General features: G+C 47.6%; 1 protein-coding gene across 10 annotated transcripts in view; it reads left to right on the forward strand.

The window, feature by feature from the left end:
• GPHN (gephyrin) overlaps positions 1-20,826 on the forward strand; it is a 2,075,463-nt gene that overhangs the window by 1,350,418 nt on the left and 704,219 nt on the right. For all 10 annotated transcript variants that reach the window (XM_086937114.1, XM_086937115.1, XM_086937116.1 and 7 more), the window contains exon 6: positions 2,114-2,180. In XM_086937114.1, coding sequence (XP_086793240.1) covers positions 2,114-2,180 — 67 coding nt within the window. The remainder of the gene's footprint in view (positions 1-2,113; positions 2,181-20,826) is intronic.

Here is a 20,826-nt window from a genome sequence, read left to right on the forward strand (position 1 = left end):
ACTGTTCAATTTAAGAAAGGATGTATCCATCCATGCGTGGATATCCGTTAGACAAGAGGAGAGATTTTTATAGGGGGCATTCTGAGACGCTAGTGAGATGATCAATTGCGTATCAACTGCATACGTCACCAGCTGTACTCCCCAGGGCAGAATCACCTCAGCCAAAGGCCTCATATAGATATTAAATAGTGTAGGGCTGAGGGAAGAGCCCTGGGGAACACCACACTGGAGACGCATTTGGGGTGAAGAAGCGTTGTCCTCAAAGACCGTGAAGGTCCTTTCCGTTAGAAAGGAGCGCAGCCAATTGAGCGCTTGCCCCCCAACCCCTACTTCTCTCAGCCTCTGCAGCAAGATGTTATGATTCACGGTATCGAATGCCGCACTGAGGTCTAAGAGAAGTATGGCGGCATTGCAGCCGATGTCAAGGATCTTCCTAGTCTCTCTTCTACCACCGTAATAAGGGCAGTCTCTGTTCCCTGAAGGCTCCGAAAGCCAGTTTGCGTAGGGTGCAGTACATTCCTTTCCTTCAGAAATGCAGAAAGCTGGGCATTTACATACTTTTCGGCAAGCTTACTGACTGTTGGCAGCAAGGATATAGGCCGATAATTTGCCCAGTCATCTGGGTTAGGGTTTGGTTTTACGTTGCGATTTAGCCTACTCATCCATCAGGATACATCTAGCTGCGTTAGCAGCATATCTTCAAAACAGGCAACACCTTTCACCATTAAGAGTGCCAGCAATTAAACCATTTATGGAGGGACTTAAACAAGTAATTCCCCCAAGGCACCCACCTTCACCAGTCTGGAATCTAAACATCGTTTTAACCAGACTTATGGGACCACCTTTTGAACCACTACACTCACGCGAACTACAATTTCTTACTTGGAAGGTGGCTTTCCTTATTGCCATTACTTCACTTAGAAGAGTTAGTGAGCTGCAAGCCCTAACTATTCAAGAGCCATTCATTCAAGTACATGTGAATAGAGTAGTTCTCAGAACAAACCCTAAATTCATGCCAAAAGTGGTATCCCATTTTCATATAAATCAAACAATAGAACTGCCAGTGTTCTTTCAAAACCCACAGACAGTTGCTGAAAGGGCCTTGCATACTCTAGATGTCAAAAGAGCTCTGCTTTACTATATAGATAGAACTAAGGTATTTCGAAAGACAACCGTTGTTTGTTGCTTTCTCACCACAACACAAAGGCAACCCTATTTCAAAATCAGGTATAGCCAGATAGATCGTTAAGTGCATTCAGATATGTTCCTTTAAAGGCAAAACGCACCTTAACAGTTCCCTCTAGGGCGCATTCTACACGCAAACTAGCGGCATCCATGGTTTCCTAGGAAATATCCCTTTACACGAAATTTGTAGAGCAGCCACATGGACAACCATACATACATTTATCAAACACTACTGTGTAGATGTACATTCCAAACAGCAAGCTGCTGTAGGACAGGCTGTTCTCAAAACTCTTTTTCAGACTGCTGCAGCTGGCACGGGCAACCACCGCTAAGGGAGATACTGCTGTACATTCTATGCACAGATATGAATTCAGCAGCCCACATGCCTCGAACGGAATATGCTATTTACCAGTATGCATCTGTTCTTGGCATGTAGGGCTGCTGACATTCATATCGCCCACCCGCCTCCCCGGTGCCTGTTGCAGCTGTAGCATTCACTTTTTGCATGGCCATCTCTTACTATACTATACTCCATCTCTGCCACAATGGCGAAAAACAATCTGAGGATGGAGAAGATGCCCATGCGCACTGTAGTCTGAGGGAGGAGCCACCTATCTCGTGATACTTCGAAGACTCTTCCAGGACAACAATGTGCAATCATCCAGACCCAACTCTATGCACAAATATGAATGTCAGCAGCCCTACATGCCAAGAACAGATGCATACTGGTAAGTAGCATATTCCTTTAGGTAAGTAACTTGGTTGCCCCTATTAATGCCACAGGATGTTAGCTGCTAACTGTGGCAGCTGTTGCAGCAGTCATTGTGCTAGTCATAGCTCTCGCCCCTCTTTCATTCTCCTGATTTCTAAAATGATCCAAGAACTAAATCCTTCCTCTTCATCTTTCCTGCTTCTCTCTCTCCCCCAGGCCTGTGTGTGGAATCCGAGGGAAGACTCTTATCATTAACCTGCCGGGCAGCAAGAAGGGGTCACAGGTAAGAACTGTGTATATGTGCCTCTGAATAATGTGTCTTTGTTTTACACACCAGTGCATTTTACAAAAGATGATGTCTGCGTAAAAGGATTACCTTTTGTAGGCTTGTGTATTCAATATTTTTCAGCATATCACCTTATAAACAATAGCTTTTGTTTAGCAAAAATATTGATTAATCCTTTTGAATAACAGCACCTAAGGGAAATGTTAAGAATTAAGAAGTAAAATGCAATTTTCAGCTTGTCTAAATTGTTTGTGAAAAAAATCCCATGTTTTCTGTTTATGCATCTCTTTTTCCATCTGAATCTTTATAATGGTCAGTTTGTTAGATGCTCATTGCTGGTACATGTATGTGTGACCTGCAGAACACAAGTTAAACTGCCGGTCTGGTACTTCAGTGGGAAAGTATGGGGTTAACCTATGTTCCTCAGAACCTGGGTTAAGTACGGTTTACAGCGTATTGGTTCTGTACGATTTCGTTTGTGCACATCATACTCATTAGGGGGAGGGGGGGTCATAACAGGTAGATCCTCCCTCCAGTTCAAAAGATCCCTATGTCAATCACAAAATCACATAGGCCATAACATGAATAAATGTGTTTATATTGTTTTGGCAGCAGTTGATGCAGCATGAGAAACAGCATTGATCATTTTAAGAGGAACAGAAGGTGCTCAGTTAGTGGTGAATGGAAAGTGCTTGTGCAAAAAAAGTGATCATGCTGTTACGATCAGTCATATGTAATAAGTATGAACATTTTGCAATACACTGTCCTTTGTACAATTTCCGAAAACCTTATGGCTGTGTGTTCACAAATTTAGGCCTACACTAGTGGCCAATTTCAATGGTAAAGAATGAAGATAATCATCAACCATATTTCCAGGATGTATATCTTCTCAACATAAAGGGTTAAAGTACCCCTTGCCGTATATTATAAGGATATTGTAAGTCACACAGGAGATCCATAACCATATATAATATTATGGAATTCTGAGGTGACTTGCAATATCCTCATAATGTATGGCTAGGGGTACTTTATCCCATATAATACATGGTGATATGATCATCTTTCCTACAAACCTCTGAACACCTTGGTGGATAGCTCTTTCATTTGAAAGAGACCATATGTTTGCAAACATGAATAATTCAAATAGAACCTCTAGTGCAAAATAAAACACATGAAAAACCTCTAGATATTTGTTGAAAAATATATTGAAAACAGTTCAATGCAAGTCAGTTAAAAAAAAAAGCTGCATTAGTCCTGAAAGTGTAGAAACATGCTGAAAGGTTCTATGTTTTCTATAAATGTCTAAGGATAACAAAAAGTAAATATGTTCTTTTTGCTAGTCACTGTAAGGTAGAAAATTAGAGTAGAAGAAAGAATAGCAACATCCTTTTTTGTTGCTTTAGCTATTTGCTCCATGACCTAACCTGCCTTTCACCTCGGCTTCTGGCTCTGGCATGAAGGCATTTTCATGTCAGAATTAGACTATAATAACTTATTACAGTTGAGTCCTGATGTATTTTCCCTATAAACAGCAACTAGGTGCATCAAAAGTCGCTGATTATAAGGAAATTAGAGACAGGAGTTTTTACAGGGATTGTAGAATCCCATGTATTATAATGATATACTATTTTCATATTTAAGAAGTTAACAATTTGTATTTTGATTTCATCTGGCTATTGAGTTTTGCATTTGAAATATCTGTTTCTTCTCCTTGGGCATTCAAATGATATTGCCTCTTGTTTGGAACAATTAGAAATGCACCAATCCGGTATTTTCTTTCCCTTCTGTCTTGCCTCCGTCTATCATCTGTGTGTCTGGTCGCCTGACAATCTTCTCCAGTGCCCCTCCTGGCTCATTTGTATTAATCTGATCAGAACTCTAATGGATTGCAAAACACCATGACACTCTAAGGAGAGCTCTGCTGCATAGGAACTAGATTTTAGAAATCTCGTCCAAATTTCCTACAAAGGTAGAATTTGTTTACACACAAACTAAATTGAATTTCTTCAAAAACTGGTGAAAACACCTTTCATGGCTGGTATCTGTAAAAGGCCCTTCAAGAGCAATCAGTTCATATCATTGCCACATCATCAGTGAATCTACCTGTCAGACTCCCAGTTCCCTAACATCCTCTTACAGATGACTTCTCCTAAGTGTGACCCCTTTGGCAATTGAAAATCTACGAGAGTGCTGTTTCGGTCCCCTTGCTCACAAATCATGGGCTAAATAGCTTTTTATGCTGATGAGTTTCTGATACTTATTTCGAGGAAAAGATAAAAAACTCTGCCTGCTCATCCAAGGAGACCTTCTCCATTTTTAAAGAACTCCTCCGTGTCCCTGCCCCCCCCCAGAAACCCTTGGACCCCAAAGAAGCCGAGGATAAATGCGCCATGTTGGCCTCCTTCTTTGATGAAAAAATAAAAAAAATACTCTCCTCCCTCCCACCTGCCAACTCCAACATCTCAGAAAGAGCCAAGGAGCAGACGCCTCCCGTAGACAAACCCTTTCTAGAGTCGCTCGGCCCGGTCTCGGAAGAAGAAGTAAGAACCACATTGGCCTCAACCAAGAGCGGAGCCCCTAGCGACCCGGTCCCCATACGCTTCGCAAAAACTATCATGCAGACCATAGTCCCTCAACTGACTGCTCTGATCAATATCTCACTGGAACAAGGAGTGGTCCCTTCCACCTGGAAGGAAGCCGTAGTCAAAGCGCTTCTCAAGAAACCGTCGCTTGACCCAAACTAACCTCTCCAACTACAGACCCATTTCACTTCTCCCCTGGATAGGCAAAGTCGCCGAAAAATTAGTCAACAAAAAGTTGTCGCAATACCTCGAGTCAAACCATCTTCTCAATGACTCGCAGACTGGCTTCAGACCTGGCCAAGGCACAGACACTGCACTCCTTGTGGCAGTGGAAAGAACCAGGGAAATCATCGACTCAGGAGGATCAGTGGCAGTGGTCCTCCTAGACCTAAGTGCGGCCTTTGATACGGTCAGCCACCAGGTCCTAATCCACCGCCTAGGGACTGCCGGAGTCAAGGGCAAAGCCCTGAAGTGGCTCTCGTCCTTTCTCTCCCGACGCTCCTATCAAGTATGGGAAGGCGAAAGCCGCTCCTCCTCCATCCCCCTCCAGTGCGGTGTGCCACAGGGCTCTTCCCTGAGCCCTACGTTATTCAACGTTTATATGGCCCCACTGGAGGAACTTGTCTCACCCTTCGGAGTCACCATCGTCAGTTACGCTGACGACACGCAACTGGTGGTCACTCTTTCCCACCCCAAACTCGAGCCCTCCAACCTCCACGACTGCCTTACCAGCGTATACCAGTGGATGAGCGACTCTGCCTTGAAGCTTAATGGCTCCAAGACAGAGATCCTGGTCCTCGGACAAAAAACCACTAACATCCCTTCCAACTTCTGGCCCGCCTGCATGGGCGATCCTCCCACTCCCAAAAAGGAGGTCAAGAGCCTTGGCGTGTGGCTGGAGACCGACCTTACCTTCCGGACCCAGGCCAGAAAGACGGCCGGAACCTGCTACGGGTTACTTAAATCCTGCAGGAAAGTAATCCCTCTCCTACCCTTCCAGTCGCGCCTTATGCTGATCCGGGGCTTAATCCTATCCAGGTTGGATTATAGCAACGCCATCTACCTGGGCGCCCCGGAATCCACCTTCCAAACTCTGCAAAAGGCTCAGAACGCCGCCGCCAGACTCCTAACTGGCACCCCGGCCAGATCATCGGCCAAACCCGCTCTTAGGAAGCTACACTGGCTCCCGATCAAAGAAAGGGTCACTTTCAAGGCCCTCTGCCTGGCCCACAAGGCTCTCCATAACACCGGCCCCCCCATACTAAACAACTGGATCACCCCCTACAGACCCACGAGAGCGCTTCGCTCAGAGCACGGAAACCTTATCACGATCCCCATGGTGAAAAAGGCCCGGATAGGGGGCCGCCGCTTCTCGGTAAACACCGGTCTCAAGTGGAACGCACTCCCTCTGAACCTCAGAACAGAGCCCGATCTACTTCGGTTCAGAAAAACCCTCAAAACTCTCCTCTTCCCCTAACCCGATCTTCTACCTAGCCACTCCCCCTCCTGAGTAACAAGGTTCTAGCGCTGGGATACCCTCGTGGTGACTACGCGCTCTACAAAACTCTAAATAAATAAATGCTACTAGGAGGTGACAAAGATGGAGTAACCTTGTAGAGCATCCAGTGCCCTCACAGTCTTGTAAAAGGTGAGCCCAAATTACCCTCGATGCCCAGGCTGCTGGCGCAAGACGCCTCTTAGTTTCCATTCTGAATAATTACCAAATAAAGAAACGGGCGCTGGAAGTAGGAATCAAGAACAGAGTTTATTACTCATGAGGAGAGCCTGTCATTTCGGACACGAAACACAGTGTCTGTCGGGAGGTGCTCTAACAAGTGAGCTGAGGCGTCTTCTTTTATACCTTACAAATCACTCGGCATTACAATCAGGACATTGCGACACAAAGAAAAGACATCCCTATAATCCTCGTGTCAATCCTACCCCACATATGTTATCAATAGAGACCCTTGAACTGTAGATAAGGGAGGGGGCAATGACGCAGCTGAGTGTTCCGCTGATTATTAGGAGATGTGCGCCTGATCGTATCCCAAGGGGTGGGGAAGCCAGGATCAATAGTGGGTTCTTTGAAGAGGAGTGACTCCATACCATAAGGGGCAATAAACAGTATTTTCCGGCTTAGGCGATGGCCTCGGACATGTGTGGACAGTCCATCGCGGAGGGAGGGTTTACTAACAGGGGGGTTATTCATTAAAAGGAAAGGAGGTGTTGGTCAGGCGCGGCCGTGACTCCCAAGGACAGGGTCTTGCAGAAGAAGAAGGTTTATGACAGAGTCGCACAGAGAGAGAGATCTTATGACCCGTACATGAGAGAGAGAGAGAGGGCAGTCAGGTGCAGCTGGGGAGGGCTATGTCAGCTGAGGCGAAGGATGCCTCTTCAAGAGGAGATGGGGGGTTTGCGCGGGTCAAGCAGAAGGGTCGCCTTTCATAGCAGGGTCGCGCAGAGGGAAAGGGTTTCATGGTCTATGCATGAGAGAGGGGGTTTAAGATGAGCGCAGGAGGGAAGCCGGGGATTCCAATGGGTAAAAGGCCATGGTGCCTAGAATGGCTGTCATGTACATATGGGTACGGGCTTTTACTGGCAGAGTGATGCGGTCAATAATTTACGGTATTTATGGTGCTTACAGGGAGAGGAGTGGAAAAAGGGAAATGAACACTGATTATGTACATCAATTTCTTCAATTTCCACAGTCGCCCCTTTTTACATTACAGAGTTCATTTTTGTAATTGATGGGGTTACAGATAGACAGGCATCATCGAAGAATTAGCATTTGTCGATACTAACATTTGGCATATAATCATGGACAGTTGATGTGATGGGCAGAATGCAGCACATAGGAAATTGCATTTCGTTGAGTTCCTAACAATTAAACGCACTACATAGCATAAATGTTTCTGACTTAAAATGTGTGACCAATGAACATTTTGACCAAGTAGTTGAGGGCGGAATTCAGTTCAATACACAAGATCTCTTCGTCACAGTGTCTTTTTAGCAGCGAGCCATCACTGGTAAGCTCTAGTCTTTTTAGCAGTGAGCCATCACTGGTAGGCTCTAGTCCGTGTCCTTTCGTTGGCGCTGCTGAGCACCGGCGGTGGAGCTATAGGTCCGGCTCGGGTCCATCCTTACGCGTTGCAGGGTGCGGTCAGTCCTCTGCTGTTAGACCACAGTCCTGTTCCCTAACCAATCCTTTTAGTGGCGCCTTATGTTCGGCACCCATATTCCCGCGGCGCACCCCATTTCCACCTGGATGCTGTTCTTCCTTTCGACAAGAAGTCACGTGGAAAAGAGGGTGTGTGGTTTCGATAGTCGATGGGAGTGAGAGGGCGGAGTGGGGGCAGATTCTCCTGGGACACACCAAAGGGACCAAGGGAGCAAATGATAACAAGCAAGCAAGCCCATCAACCGGGCTTGAAGAGGGGGACGGAAGCTCCAGGCACGTGTGGGTAGGCAGACAAAAGGCTTCAGGACAGCCCTTCATCCTTTCGTTTTACCACATTGGAGAGTGCTGTCTCGTCCCGTATTCCTGTCGTGCTGGGGCTCCACCTTTGGTCGATATTGCATGTGTCCCATAATCTGCGGCCAGGCTGTGTGTCACGTCTGACCCTTCTCCTCCGGTGATCGTATATCTTTGAAATAGGTACAAAACAAGCTTTAGAGAACTGGTCAGGGGAAGACACTTTATGCACGTGAATTCCTCCCTCAATCCTTCGCACTTGGGAGGTACGCCCATTGGTCACAGTCAGAGGTTCATTTACCAAGCAGTGCATATGTCAGCATTCCTACTGAATTCATGTCAAGTTTTATTCATCGTCTATATATGCCACATATAAAGAAAAGTCAGACTCTTATCAACTGTGCATTTCATCAAACTCAACATTTCGGAACCTCCAGGGAGACTCGTCTTTCTAACCTTAGCCTGAACAGTCTAACATTTCCCTTCAAGGCTGGCTAACCTTTTCAAATAGGGCAGGGGCGCTATCATCAAGAGTCAGGTAAAACATTTTTTTTTCGAGGGACGACAGTTACTCATGGTTATCATCTTCATATCCGGGACAGCAGCTGGGGTTTATCAAATGGGGCGGGGATGCTTCGGGCATTCGCGCTTGGGTGCAAAGGGGATGGGGCAATCTGGACGTTGGGGGTCAATCTAGGCGTTGGCGTTTGTCTCTGGTGCGCCGACAAATAAGGTGCCATTGACATGCAGTTCCCCTATAAAAGGCCAGATTGGGGGACTTTAGTCGTCTTACCTGTCCTTTCCTTCTCAGCCAATTCGAGTTCATTCATTTTGCAGAAAGGAGAGGTAGTAATATGGCGAGATACAATCATTTTGGTTTCGGACAATTTCGCTGAACACCTTCGTATTCAATAAGTATCCAATCAGACTGGTGTCAGCAAGGCACCATTTTTCCATAAAAGGGAAGAGAAAATAGGGAGACTCTCGTAGAGAGCGAGAGTCGTCCGCAATCTAAACGAGCTATTCAGTACACATATGATATGTAGGGAGAGAGAGAGAGAGAGAGAGAGAGAGAGAGAGAGAGAGAAAGAGAGACGGATAGAGGGAGAGAGAGAGATCGAGGGTAGAGAGAGAGAAAGACGTGTACGGTAATAGGTCATTTAGTGCGCTCACAACACAGAACAACAGGGGTCAGGTAACACGCGAACACAGATAGAGGGAAGACATAAATTCGTACATTACATATACACAAACTCAGACAAGGGAAGACAGTACATGTGTTACATACAAAAGCGTTCACGACAAACCATAAAACAGTTGTTGGCCAAACAAAAAATCTCCTTGCGCATTCTGCGCATTTTTAATATCCTATTTATCCATGGGCTGAGTTCTTTTTACCTTTCCTTCTTCTCTTCTCGTTTACTACTTCTGCGAGCGCTCCCAATCGTCAATACTTACACCTCGGTCAGCCGGTCAGAAATTAACCTGATCGGGCTATTGCCTATAGGTGGATCTTAAACCACTTTATTTTCTTCCCTTGGTTGGATGTTCTCCAGGCTGAGGCAACAGAGGGCATTGGTCAGCAGAACAGTCAGGCAGCTTGGTTATATCTATAAGAGGGTGAGAAGGAGGTGGTACATTTCGAACATCAACAATATTTCTAACTTCCCAGACGGGTGGTGCCTGGATACTCTTACCTCAGGACTTTTCCTAGTCCCTTCCCTATCTATTTAAACGTCATAATCGCGTTATCTAGCGTGCTAATGTCGAGTCATTTCCGTCATACAGTACCCGTCAAGTTTCTATGTCAGTCCATCCTCCCAGTCGCTAGGCTCTAACGGAGGAACAGTCATATCTACGTCTACGTCTGTCAAAGCTTGTTAGCATAAGTGCTATGCTCAGATCCCCTTTTTCTCCTTTGTCGGTCGCTCGATCGTTTCTTTTCCATACTTCAGTCGATGTTCCGACGGGACCTGCAGAAGGGAGGAGAAGAAGGGGGGTGGGGGCAACATTCAAAACACATCAGCGCGCATAAATCCGAAAATGTTTTTACCTACCACATACTCGACCTATCTCCCTGTGGTGCATTCTCTACCATCTCGGCATTTAAGCCCAGAGGGACCAGCAGTGTCAGATAGATAATCATCGATGGTCTGCGGATCTACATGCATCACACGATCGTGGCCTTATAGGTCGTGTGCAAGGGTAGCGGTCAGGTGGTATTTCTGTGGTATCGCTCAAGGGCGTCTAAAAACACCTTTCCGGCTGCCCGTGATACATAGTGTAGCTGCTAAATACCGGGCCCTTTTAATCTTCAACCTTAATCATACTGTATGTATTTTGCCTATGTCGATGACAGTAGCCATACATTTCAACAACATTCATAAATATAAACGCTACGATAAAATTTGCGTGTTAAAAGATTTTAATGAAAAAAGGTTGGCGCACAAATACGGGCCTACAAACCAGTGGGCCGGCTACAGAGAATAAAAGTCGGTGGTCACTCATTTCGTAAAGTGCAGTAGTGAAATAAAATCATATCGAACTTTCCTACACTGCAAGTATGATGCATGCCAATAATTCAATTTTTTTATAATTTTATCTCACTGTCCAACTATCACTCGAGATCTAATATTTACCAATTCATTTTCCAAATGCTCAATCAGTTCCTATTTCATACCAATTTATTGCTTCCAACACATAATTAGTACCCACTCTAAATCAGCTCATTGTCCCAGCACATAATCAATATCCATCTTATATCGCTTTCTTTTCCAAGCACATACTCAATATCCTTCTTATCTACTTTCATTGTCCAAAAACTGCATACATATCTCGGGGCAGCAAAGCTGCGCAATCAGGGTGCAACAAGGTTTATTAAAAAAGTCTCATTTTGTGTCGGCGCCATTTTTGGGCGAGGTCAGGCAAGTCCCTGCATAGTCAGATTGCCTCCACTGACTCGCAGTAGGACCAGAACCTTCCGTTGGTAGTTTCAAAAGTTTTTCGCAATGGGTTAACAGTTTAGCAATATGGACCATCAGTCAAAGAGTGGGGAGGGCGGTAACAATTTTTCCTACCGGGTCATTCTGGTGTTCCTCCGGAACTGAACAAGTCTGTGCCTTGGCTATATTTTAGCCATTTCCAAACTGGGGCTGGCGCTGGCAGGAGTGCGCCGATGTCGCGGTTCCCAGTGAGGGGGGCGGGGGCGCCCATGCGGAGGGATCGGGGTGCCCCCCCGGCTCTCATAGAATCTTCAAAGTTGAGGAGAGAAGGCATGGGGCGTGTGCCCGTCCTGGGCAAAAGACCGCTTTTCGATGTTGACCCTCTTTAGGCAAGAGCATTGGGGTGTCGCTGGAAGCCTCCACCTGGAGGAAGGTGGGGGAGGGTCGTTCGCGCCGCCTCCCCCTTCCAGCGACCCTGCGCCGTTCTTCGGCTCCAGCGCTTCGGTATTGGCCGGGCCAGGCAATGAAGGTGGGGGGGGGGGGGGGGTCGGTGGCTGAGGCAAGACATCCCCCCCTTGACATGTGGCGGGACTACCTGCAACTATCCAGGCGTTGCCGTGTGGCGGGACTATCTGCAACTCTCAGGCGTTGGCATGTGGCGGGACTATCTGCAACTGTCAGGCGTTGAGTGTAGTTGCAGCCATTATAGCTCAAAGAAATGCCGCCATCCTCGCTTTGGCTTCGGCCTTCGACGAAAGCCGGATCAGGTGAGAGAGAGAGTGGGGGGGGTTGGTCGGTGGCCGAGGCAAGACAGCCCCCCCCCCCCCCCCGTGGCCTGCAGGGCAGCAGAAGAGGGGAAAAGGAGAGGTCATTACGATTTTTTGGGCCGTCCGCCCCACATCCTCCCCTTCCGACTGCGGCCAGGCGAGCCCTGCATGCATCGAGGCCTCGCCTTCCGGATGGGCGTAACCGCGGACCTGTTGCACTTCGGGAGCTTCCGGAATGGGGGTAGGTACCTATTGAATTGTTTCTATTTCATGTGACCGTTATTTGGGCGTGGTGGGCAATGAGGCAGACATGTTGGGAGCAGGAATAGGCAGTGGAGCCTAGCTACCTCGTGGCTATTTTTTGCTGTCAAACTTTTTCGTCATTTTATATTTCTTATTACGAACTGTTTCTAATGTTTCTTATTTTTAGTGAAGTCGAAAGCTCATCAGGGGGTTACTGACTTAGCCCGATTTCTTTTTCTTTTTCCTTCTTTTCCTTAGCGTGTTTCGAGCTAAAGTTTTCTGTTAGTAGGGTACGGTGATCACTTCATTTTTATATGTCCTTTCACTAGGGGTACTCCTGGACGGACCAGGTGAGTTACCTCCAATAAATGGTCCGGGTGGAACTAGATTATCAATCAAAAGGGGAACATATATTCCTTCATTAGGGTATCATCCCGGACAGACCAAAGGATGCACTTCCACTTACTAGGGTAGCCTCCTGGACGGACCAGATGATCTACTTCCACTAAATGGCCCGTGAGTGGGGAGCATATGTCCTCCATAAGGGTAGTCTCCTGGACGGACCATGCGAGCTACCCCCCAAATAAACAATCAGTGGGGAGTGGGTAGGACTGACGAATTCACAAAGGGGCATAACCTACCCTTTACTACCTGCAAAGACTAGCTAGAATATTTCTACTCCACGTTGTTTGCAGGTAGAAAATACCTCAAACGAAACAATTCCTGGAACAACAATGTCCAGGCAACCAATCAATCAGTGGGGAGAAAAACAGGCATGACGGATTACAACGGGGACAAATGTCTGCATTACCTGCCCTTCGCTATCTGCAAAGGGAAACAGAATATTCCTATTCGTCTCTGTTTGTGGACAGGGAAGATCTCAAAGAGCAACAATCGATTATTAATCGATTTCAAACAATCAGTGGGGAGAAAAGTAGGCATGACGGATTACAACGGGGACAAAAGTCTGCATTACCTACCCTTCTCTATCTGCAAAGAGGGACGACCGTTCCTATTCGCCGCCGTTTGCAAACAGAGAATGTCTCGTTCTCAAGAAGAGAACCAATATTTCAAGTAGCATCCAAAGCTAAATGAACCAATAACAACAATATCAGTATTCAAATACCGATTCCAATACAATCAATCAATCAATCAGATGGATAAAACCATCCTACCAATCAGGCACAAAACGCCCTACTTAATCTTACCCGGACCGGACCATACGGACAGTTCTTCGTCTTCCTCCTCCAGCGCCCGATTGTTCTCTTTCTCCATGCAGCATTCCTGTGGGATTCCAGTCAGGACAATAGGTCGCTCAAGAGAGGTCCGTTCAGAATCGGTGAAGTTCTTTCGATCGGCAGCCGGACGAGGGCCCTCTCAAGGCAAGTATACTCCGATCATTTAGATATTCACCTCATCGTCTGGATCTCTCTTACTGGACCCTATGTCACTGATGGACCCCGCGTTGGGACGCCAATTGTAAAAGGTGAGCCCAAATTACCCTCGATGCCCAGGCTGCTGGCGCAAGACGCTTCTTAGTTTCCATTCTGAATAATTACCAAATAAAGAAACGGGCGCTGGAAGTAGGAATCAAGAACAGAGTTTATTACTCATGAGGAGAGCCTGTCATTTCGGACACGAAACACAGTGTCTGTCGGGAGGTGCTCTAACAAGTGAGCTGAGGCGTCTTCTTTTATACCTTACAAATCACTCGGCATTACAATCAGGACATTGCGACACAAAGAAAAGACATCCCTATAATCCTCGTGTCAATCCTACCCCACATATGTTATCAATAGAGACCCTTGAACTGTAGATAAGGGAGGGGGCAATGACGCAGCTGAGTGTTCCGCTGATTATTAGGAGATGTGCGCCTGATCGTATCCCAAGGGGTGGGGAAGCCAGGATCAATAGTGGGTTCTTTGAAGAGGAGTGACTCCATACCATAAGGGGCAATAAACAGTATTTTCCGGCTTAGGCGATGGCCTCGGACATGTGTGGACAGTCCATCGCGGAGGGAGGGTTTACTAACAGGGGGGTTATTCATTAAAAGGAAAGGAGGTGTTGGTCAGGCGCGGCCGTGACTCCCAAGGACAGGGTCTTGCAGAAGAAGAAGGTTTATGACAGAGTCGCACAGAGAGAGAGATCTTATGACCCGTACATGAGAGAGAGAGAGAGGGCAGTCAGGTGCAGCTGGGGAGGGCTATGTCAGCTGAGGCGAAGGATGCCTCTTCAAGAGGAGATGGGGGGTTTGCGCGGGTCAAGCAGAAGGGTCGCCTTTCATAGCAGGGTCGCGCAGAGGGAAAGGGTTTCATGGTCTATGCATGAGAGAGGGGGTTTAAGATGAGCGCAGGAGGGAAGCCGGGGATTCCAATGGGTAAAAGGCCATGGTGCCTAGAATGGCTGTCATGTACATATGGGTACGGGCTTTTACTGGCAGAGTGATGCGGTCAATAATTTACGGTATTTATGGTGCTTACAGGGAGAGGAGTGGAAAAAGGGAAATGAACACTGATTATGTACATCAATTTCTTCAATTTCCACAGTCTGTGGTTACAAACGATACTAAATGTGTACCAATGATTGCCAGTGAGCAACACAGCACTTACTGCAGGGTACAGGGACTCTTTTGCCCCTTCTGTACTGTCCCAGTCTGTAGGGCAGCAAGAGACAGCAGATGGTCCATCCCTTTTATTTCCACTAAGATCATAGAAACAGAAGAAAGACCCACCAATGAGTGGTCATTCAATGTATTGACAGACGTCTTTTGTAGGTTTTGCATACCAACCAGGCAAGTAGTCTGGTTGGGAAACACATATTGTGACCTTACAAAGTTCTGACAGCCAGCTCATTGCTTACCACTCGTTGGCTTACTTGTCACCTTCATTCGCTTGCTTCTTATTTGATGTCTTGCCGCCGCCTTTTTCTTGTGTTTGTCCATTCCCTGTAGCATATCGTCCTTACAATCCTTTTTTATTTCTATTACTTTATTGGTATTTTTTCAAACACAAAATAGGTAAAAGACATAGATCAAAGGAGTTAAAGAAAAGGAATTCATCAAAAGCCACCAAGGATAAAGGTTGATGAAGTAGTTTTACAAGTGATTGGCTGAATTGTATCTTTCAATGCTTACATTTTTTTCTTTTTCATTCAGTACTCTATAAGGGTGCATGTGTTTTCCATCTCTCTCCCTCGTGTGCTGCTTCCCCCTCAAATACTTAACCCTGGACTGTGTTGTTCTCCAACCCTCCCAGCATGACTTTAGAAGCATCGCAACAGGGATATTTTGACTGAGGTATGGATGAAGAGCAAGCTTTCATGTTGTTTTTGTTTTATCCACCGCATTCAACATATTGAATGGAAGTACAGCTTTGGCGCACAAAGGCTTTAATGGCTCTGGGAGAAGGCGACATCTGTTGCACTCACTCAGCTAGCATCTGAGGCAGACTGTGTACTTAGCATGGCACTTCTACTGCAGGTCCGTCAATCTACACCTTGGGCTATTACAGATGACTTAATCTCTGAATCCTGTGGAAAATAAATTAAGCCTTGGCAAGTGTTTCCATTTCAAGTCGGACACTTTTGTAATCCTTTTAAATCCTTCTCAGAGTTTCCTTAGTGAAAAGTATTTAAAAATATAAACAATTAGGGAGGAGCTACGCGCCTGATTAAGATGGCCGCGTGAGCTCTCGGCTGCTCCGGGACCTTTCCCCTGCACATTATCCTGAACAACATCCTGCCAACTGAGCTTGGCAATAGCTCACTGAAAGTACGCGGTGCACCGGGAGCCGATTCTGCCACTCCGGTGACGCCGCAAATCCGAGATACAGACTGTATAGTTCCGGGCCTGAAGCCAGGGACAGAAGTTTAAAGGCGGCCGTCACGCAGTGCAACGACAGCGGGGGCCCGGACCGGAAGTCGCCGGTCGGGTCCACCCGAGAGCAGCAGCGTCGGAAAAGAGACTGAGAAGGCGAGCGGTGAGGGGGTGTGCAGGGGCTATGGCGTTGGTGAAAGGGCCCTCTCCGCGCTATTGTCTGAGGGCGACCGGGAAAGAGCCTGAGTAAATTGGAGGTACTATGGTGGACTAAGAGGCAGAGGAGTGCCTGGGGTACCGGTGTGCTGTGCCCCGGGGGTGGGCGTGAGGCCTGGGGGCCCCCCCGCCCATTGTCAATGCGAGGAGGAGTGACTAAGCCAGTAGACAGACCTGGGGCAATATACTGGGGTCCCACAAGGGTGCCTCTGGACGATTCGAGAGGCCTGGGGTAACATGTGGACTAGGATAAAGAGGCACAGACCAGAAGTAGTAACATATCGCTTGGGAAGAGCCAGTGTGCCAGGACCTGGGCTGTGGTCGGTTGCCTTTTGCCACCCCCTCCCCCGGTGAATATAGGAATACTGATCCTTTGTGACCCGGTGACCCCACGCACGTGCCCCGGGTGAGGTTGGGAAGAGATACCCCTTGATTGCTCCCTGGGCTGACACTGGTGAAGTGGCGAGAGCGGATTGAGAAATGGCGACTACGCCAGATGTGGAGAAGCACTTGTCCAGAGTATCGAAAGGGTCAAAACAAGTGCAGGCGAATAAACTTGACCGCTATACGATGCCAAAGAGCTCCCCGTCCGATTAGAGACACGGCGCAGTGGGCGGGGGTGACTTAGGGGACCTGGGACGGACTTGACGTCGGATGTCATGGCAGCAATAGTAGGGTTTAAATCCTCCCTTGGGCAACAGATGGCAGCGCTGGACACTAAACTTGATACTTTCTCGATAGAGATTAACCTCATACGTGCAGACCTCACTAAGGTTATTGAAAAGGTCAAATCCCTGGATATCAAGACGGCTAGCTTGGTGGATGATGTGGCGCAGCTACAGCAGGACGTGAGTGCACTCCAAACTTCCCGCGGCCTTGTGGAGCGTAGGCTGGATGAATATGAAGGGAGGGCTTGGCGCAATAATATCCGCATCTTATGAGTTCTGGAAAAATCAGAAGGCCCGGCCCCTGACCTGTTCTTGAAAGAATTAATCCTCCAGCACCTCAAGCCCAAAGGGATCGGAAAATTCTTCACTATTAAACGTGCGCATAGAGTTCCGGATGGAAGACCGAGGCATAGTGCGCCCACGCGACCCATGATTGCCAGGGTGCTAAACTTTAGAGACAGAGACTCTATCCTGCAGGCGCCCCATCAGGGAGGGACCTCTACTGTATGAACACGCCACGCTCTCTTTCTTCCCGGACTTTACTCAACTGGTGCAGCAGCAACGCTGGAACTTTCTGGCGGTAAAGAAAAAACTGCGAGATAGGGGATATAAATATGCCATGATGTTCCCGGCTCGTCTGTGGGTGAAATCAGGGGGAAAGGCTTGCTTTTTTGAAAACCCAAATGTTGTATCCGACTGGATTGATAGCCGTCCCCCTGATGGCCCTGAGTCTAGAGGTCAGGATGGTGGAGAAGAAGCTGTGGTACAGGACTGAAACCGGGTATGACCACATGGGTGGTTGGCACACTGTCAGGTATGGGGTGAAACCCAGCCGACGGACTAGTACGATCTTCCCGGAGGGCTCGGAGCTGTACCTAGTCTTACAAGCTCAGATGAACAATCGTGTTTATTGACTACGGGGTTGTGGGGGTTGGAACAGGAAGTTCTTCACTATTGAACGTGCGCATAGAGTTCCGGATGGAAGACCGAGGGATAGTGCGCCCACGCGACCCATGATTGCCAGGGTGCTAAACTTTAGAGACAGAGACTCTATCCTGCAGGCGGCCCATCAGGGAGGGACCTCTACGGTATGAACACGCCACGCTCTCTTTCTTCCCGGACTTTACTCAACTGGTGCAGCAGCAACGCTGGAACTTTCTGGCGGTAAAGAAAAAACTGCGAGATAGGGGATATAAATATGCCATGATGTTCCCGGCTCGTCTGTGGGTGGAATCAGGGGGAAAGGCTTGCTTTTTTGAAAACCCAGATGTTGTATCCGACTGGATTGATAGCCGTCCCCCTGATGGCCCTGAGTCTAGAGGTCAGGATGGTGGAGAAGAAGCTGTGGTACAGGACTGAAACCGGGTATGACCACATGGGTGGTTGGCACACTGTCAGGTATGGGGTGAAACCCGGCCGACGGACTAGTACGATCTTCCCGGAGGGCTCGGAGCTGTACCACAAGCTCAGATGAACAATCGTGTTTATTGACTACGGGGTTGGAACGGGAAGTCGACATCCTCCCTTTTTACTACATTTAGTATCTTAGTAGTTTTGTGTGTAGGGCGACAGGCACTCTGCTAGCTGGGGATGGGCGAATGCCGTGTGCAGGGGTGCAGGAAGGGTGGGAGGGGGGCAGGGGTTGTATTGAGTTGTGGATCACAGTTCGTAAAGATTTTTGCAATGATGTTTTTTTGCTTTTTTCCTTTCTTTGCATCAGGTGACAACGCTATGATCGTATTGTATCCATACCGGTTCAATGTCGAATGTTAGTCAGGGATCGAGGATAAAAGTGCTAAGCTGGAATGTGAACGGCCTGGGAGACAGAATTAAGAGAGGGATGGTTGCCCAGTTGATTAGAAGACACTCCCCGGATGTAGTACTATTACAGGAGACCCATCTTATTGGTAATCCTTGCATGGCCCTTCATAAGGGGGGTTATAAGTTGGTGGCACATGCTGGGTTCACCACAGGGTCTAGGGGGTGGAGATCTTGGTAAAGAACTCTTTTCCCCTAAACATTCAAGCTACATGGTCTGACCGGAGGGGCCGCTATATTGGTGTATCAAGGCAGTGGGAAGGGAAGACAGTCACTTTCGTGTCCATATATGTCCAGCCGGCCTCCAATCTGATACCTTCCGGGACCTGGGCGCTATCTTCCTAAATTTGCCTTTGAGCCTCCTGGTGATGGGGGGAGACTTTAATGCGGTCATTGACGGGGAGATAGACAGACACCCGGCCAGAGCGCTTAGACCGGCACAGAAGTGGCTTCCCGACTTCCTAGACATGACGGGGCTTGTGGATGGTTGGAGGATACGTAACCCATCAGGGCTACACTATACGCACATGTCCGCCGCACACCACAGCCTGTCTAGAATTGACTATATTCTGGTACCAGCGGCCCAGGCTGCCGCGGTAAGGGAGGCGTGACACCTAGGGAGGGGGATCTCCGACCACTCTCCCATATGGCTTCAGCTTGAGATTGGCCAATTTGCAGTAGGTAGGGTGGCTCCTACTAATGCATGGCACCAGAAAGACTTAGACGCCAAGAAAGTGATTGTTAAGATAACAGAGAGATATTTGCAAGAAAATAGGGGCTCAGTGGACTCGTTGCAAACCCTGTGGGAAGCATATAAGACCGTCATTCGGGGGGAGGTACTGTCATTGGTAGCGGGGAAGAGAAAGAAGCACCAGGCGGAAATGGAAAGGGGGGAGGCGGAAGAGATAAAGTTGAACGAGGAGGTAGCTAGGGCAGCAACTCCGAAAGGTATGCACCTCTTAAAATTGCGGCAAAACTATTTTACAGGCCTCGCGGGTTACGGCATCGCTCGCCAGCATCAGTGTTGCAATTTCCTTCTGTGGCAGCTGAAATAGCAGTTCCATTTGCAGGAGGACAGAGGAAAAGAAGTCTTTGTCTCCCTGATACTTCAGAACAGGAGGCAAGCTCTACTTCAACTTCCCTTAGATATCTTCAAGTTGGATACAAGCACATAGCAACGTTTTTAGTCCTCTCCTTTGCAGAAACAGCCACTGCAGGCCAACCCCAGACAGTACACAGCAAAGGGGCAGTACTTCTCCTTCAGCTTTCCCAGCTCTTCTCCTTGGCAAAGGTTCATCTTGAGTCCAGAAGTATTCTAAAGTTCTGGAGTCTGGGCCCCAATATTTAAACATCAATTCTCTTTGTTATCTGGTGACAGAGAAGCCCGCTGCTCAGTAAAAACCAGTTCTGTCCTCGCTGGTGCAGTTTCCCGGGAGGAGGTGGAGACAGCATTGTCAAAGGCAGACCAGGCCCATTCATGTGTGAAAGAAATCTCCTCCCCCTACTCTGAATGCAGCCCAGCCCTGACTCACCCTGGAAAGACAGGACACACCTCAACACCCCCAAGTGGCTGTCTGAACAGAATGAACATCCCCAACCCCTGTCACTCCAAAGCCAGACAGCCAATACACTAACCTAGCAGAGGCACACAGGATGGCTAAGCAAGAAAATGCCTACTTTCTTAAAGTGATATTTTCAAACACAGAATGTAGCAATCATCCTCACTAAAATATGCATCTTTATATTCTGATTTATGCATAATAAATGCTATCTTCCTATCTTGTCCCAGTGGGAAGTTATATTTATAAGATGCTATAAATTAACTCCCATTCTATCCTATGGGAAAGATGGCCTTTCAACAGTGAAAAACGGAATTGGCAGTATTTCACTATCAGCACCTGCCACCCACACCAGAGCATGTCCTACCTGCCCATAGGGGTACTTAGGATTTCCTTTAGGGTGACTCGCATGTAAGAAAAGGGAACGTTAGGGCTTGGCAAGTGGGTGCACATGCCAGGTCAACATGGCACTACCAAACTGTGCACAGACACTGCAGTGGCAGGTCCTAGTTACATTTAATTGGTTGCTTATGTGGGTGGCACGATCAGTGCTGCAAACCCA

This window comes from Lissotriton vulgaris, chromosome 9 (assembly GCF_964263255.1).
Source record: "Lissotriton vulgaris chromosome 9, aLisVul1.2, whole genome shotgun sequence".
NCBI lineage: Eukaryota > Metazoa > Chordata > Amphibia > Caudata > Salamandridae > Lissotriton > Lissotriton vulgaris.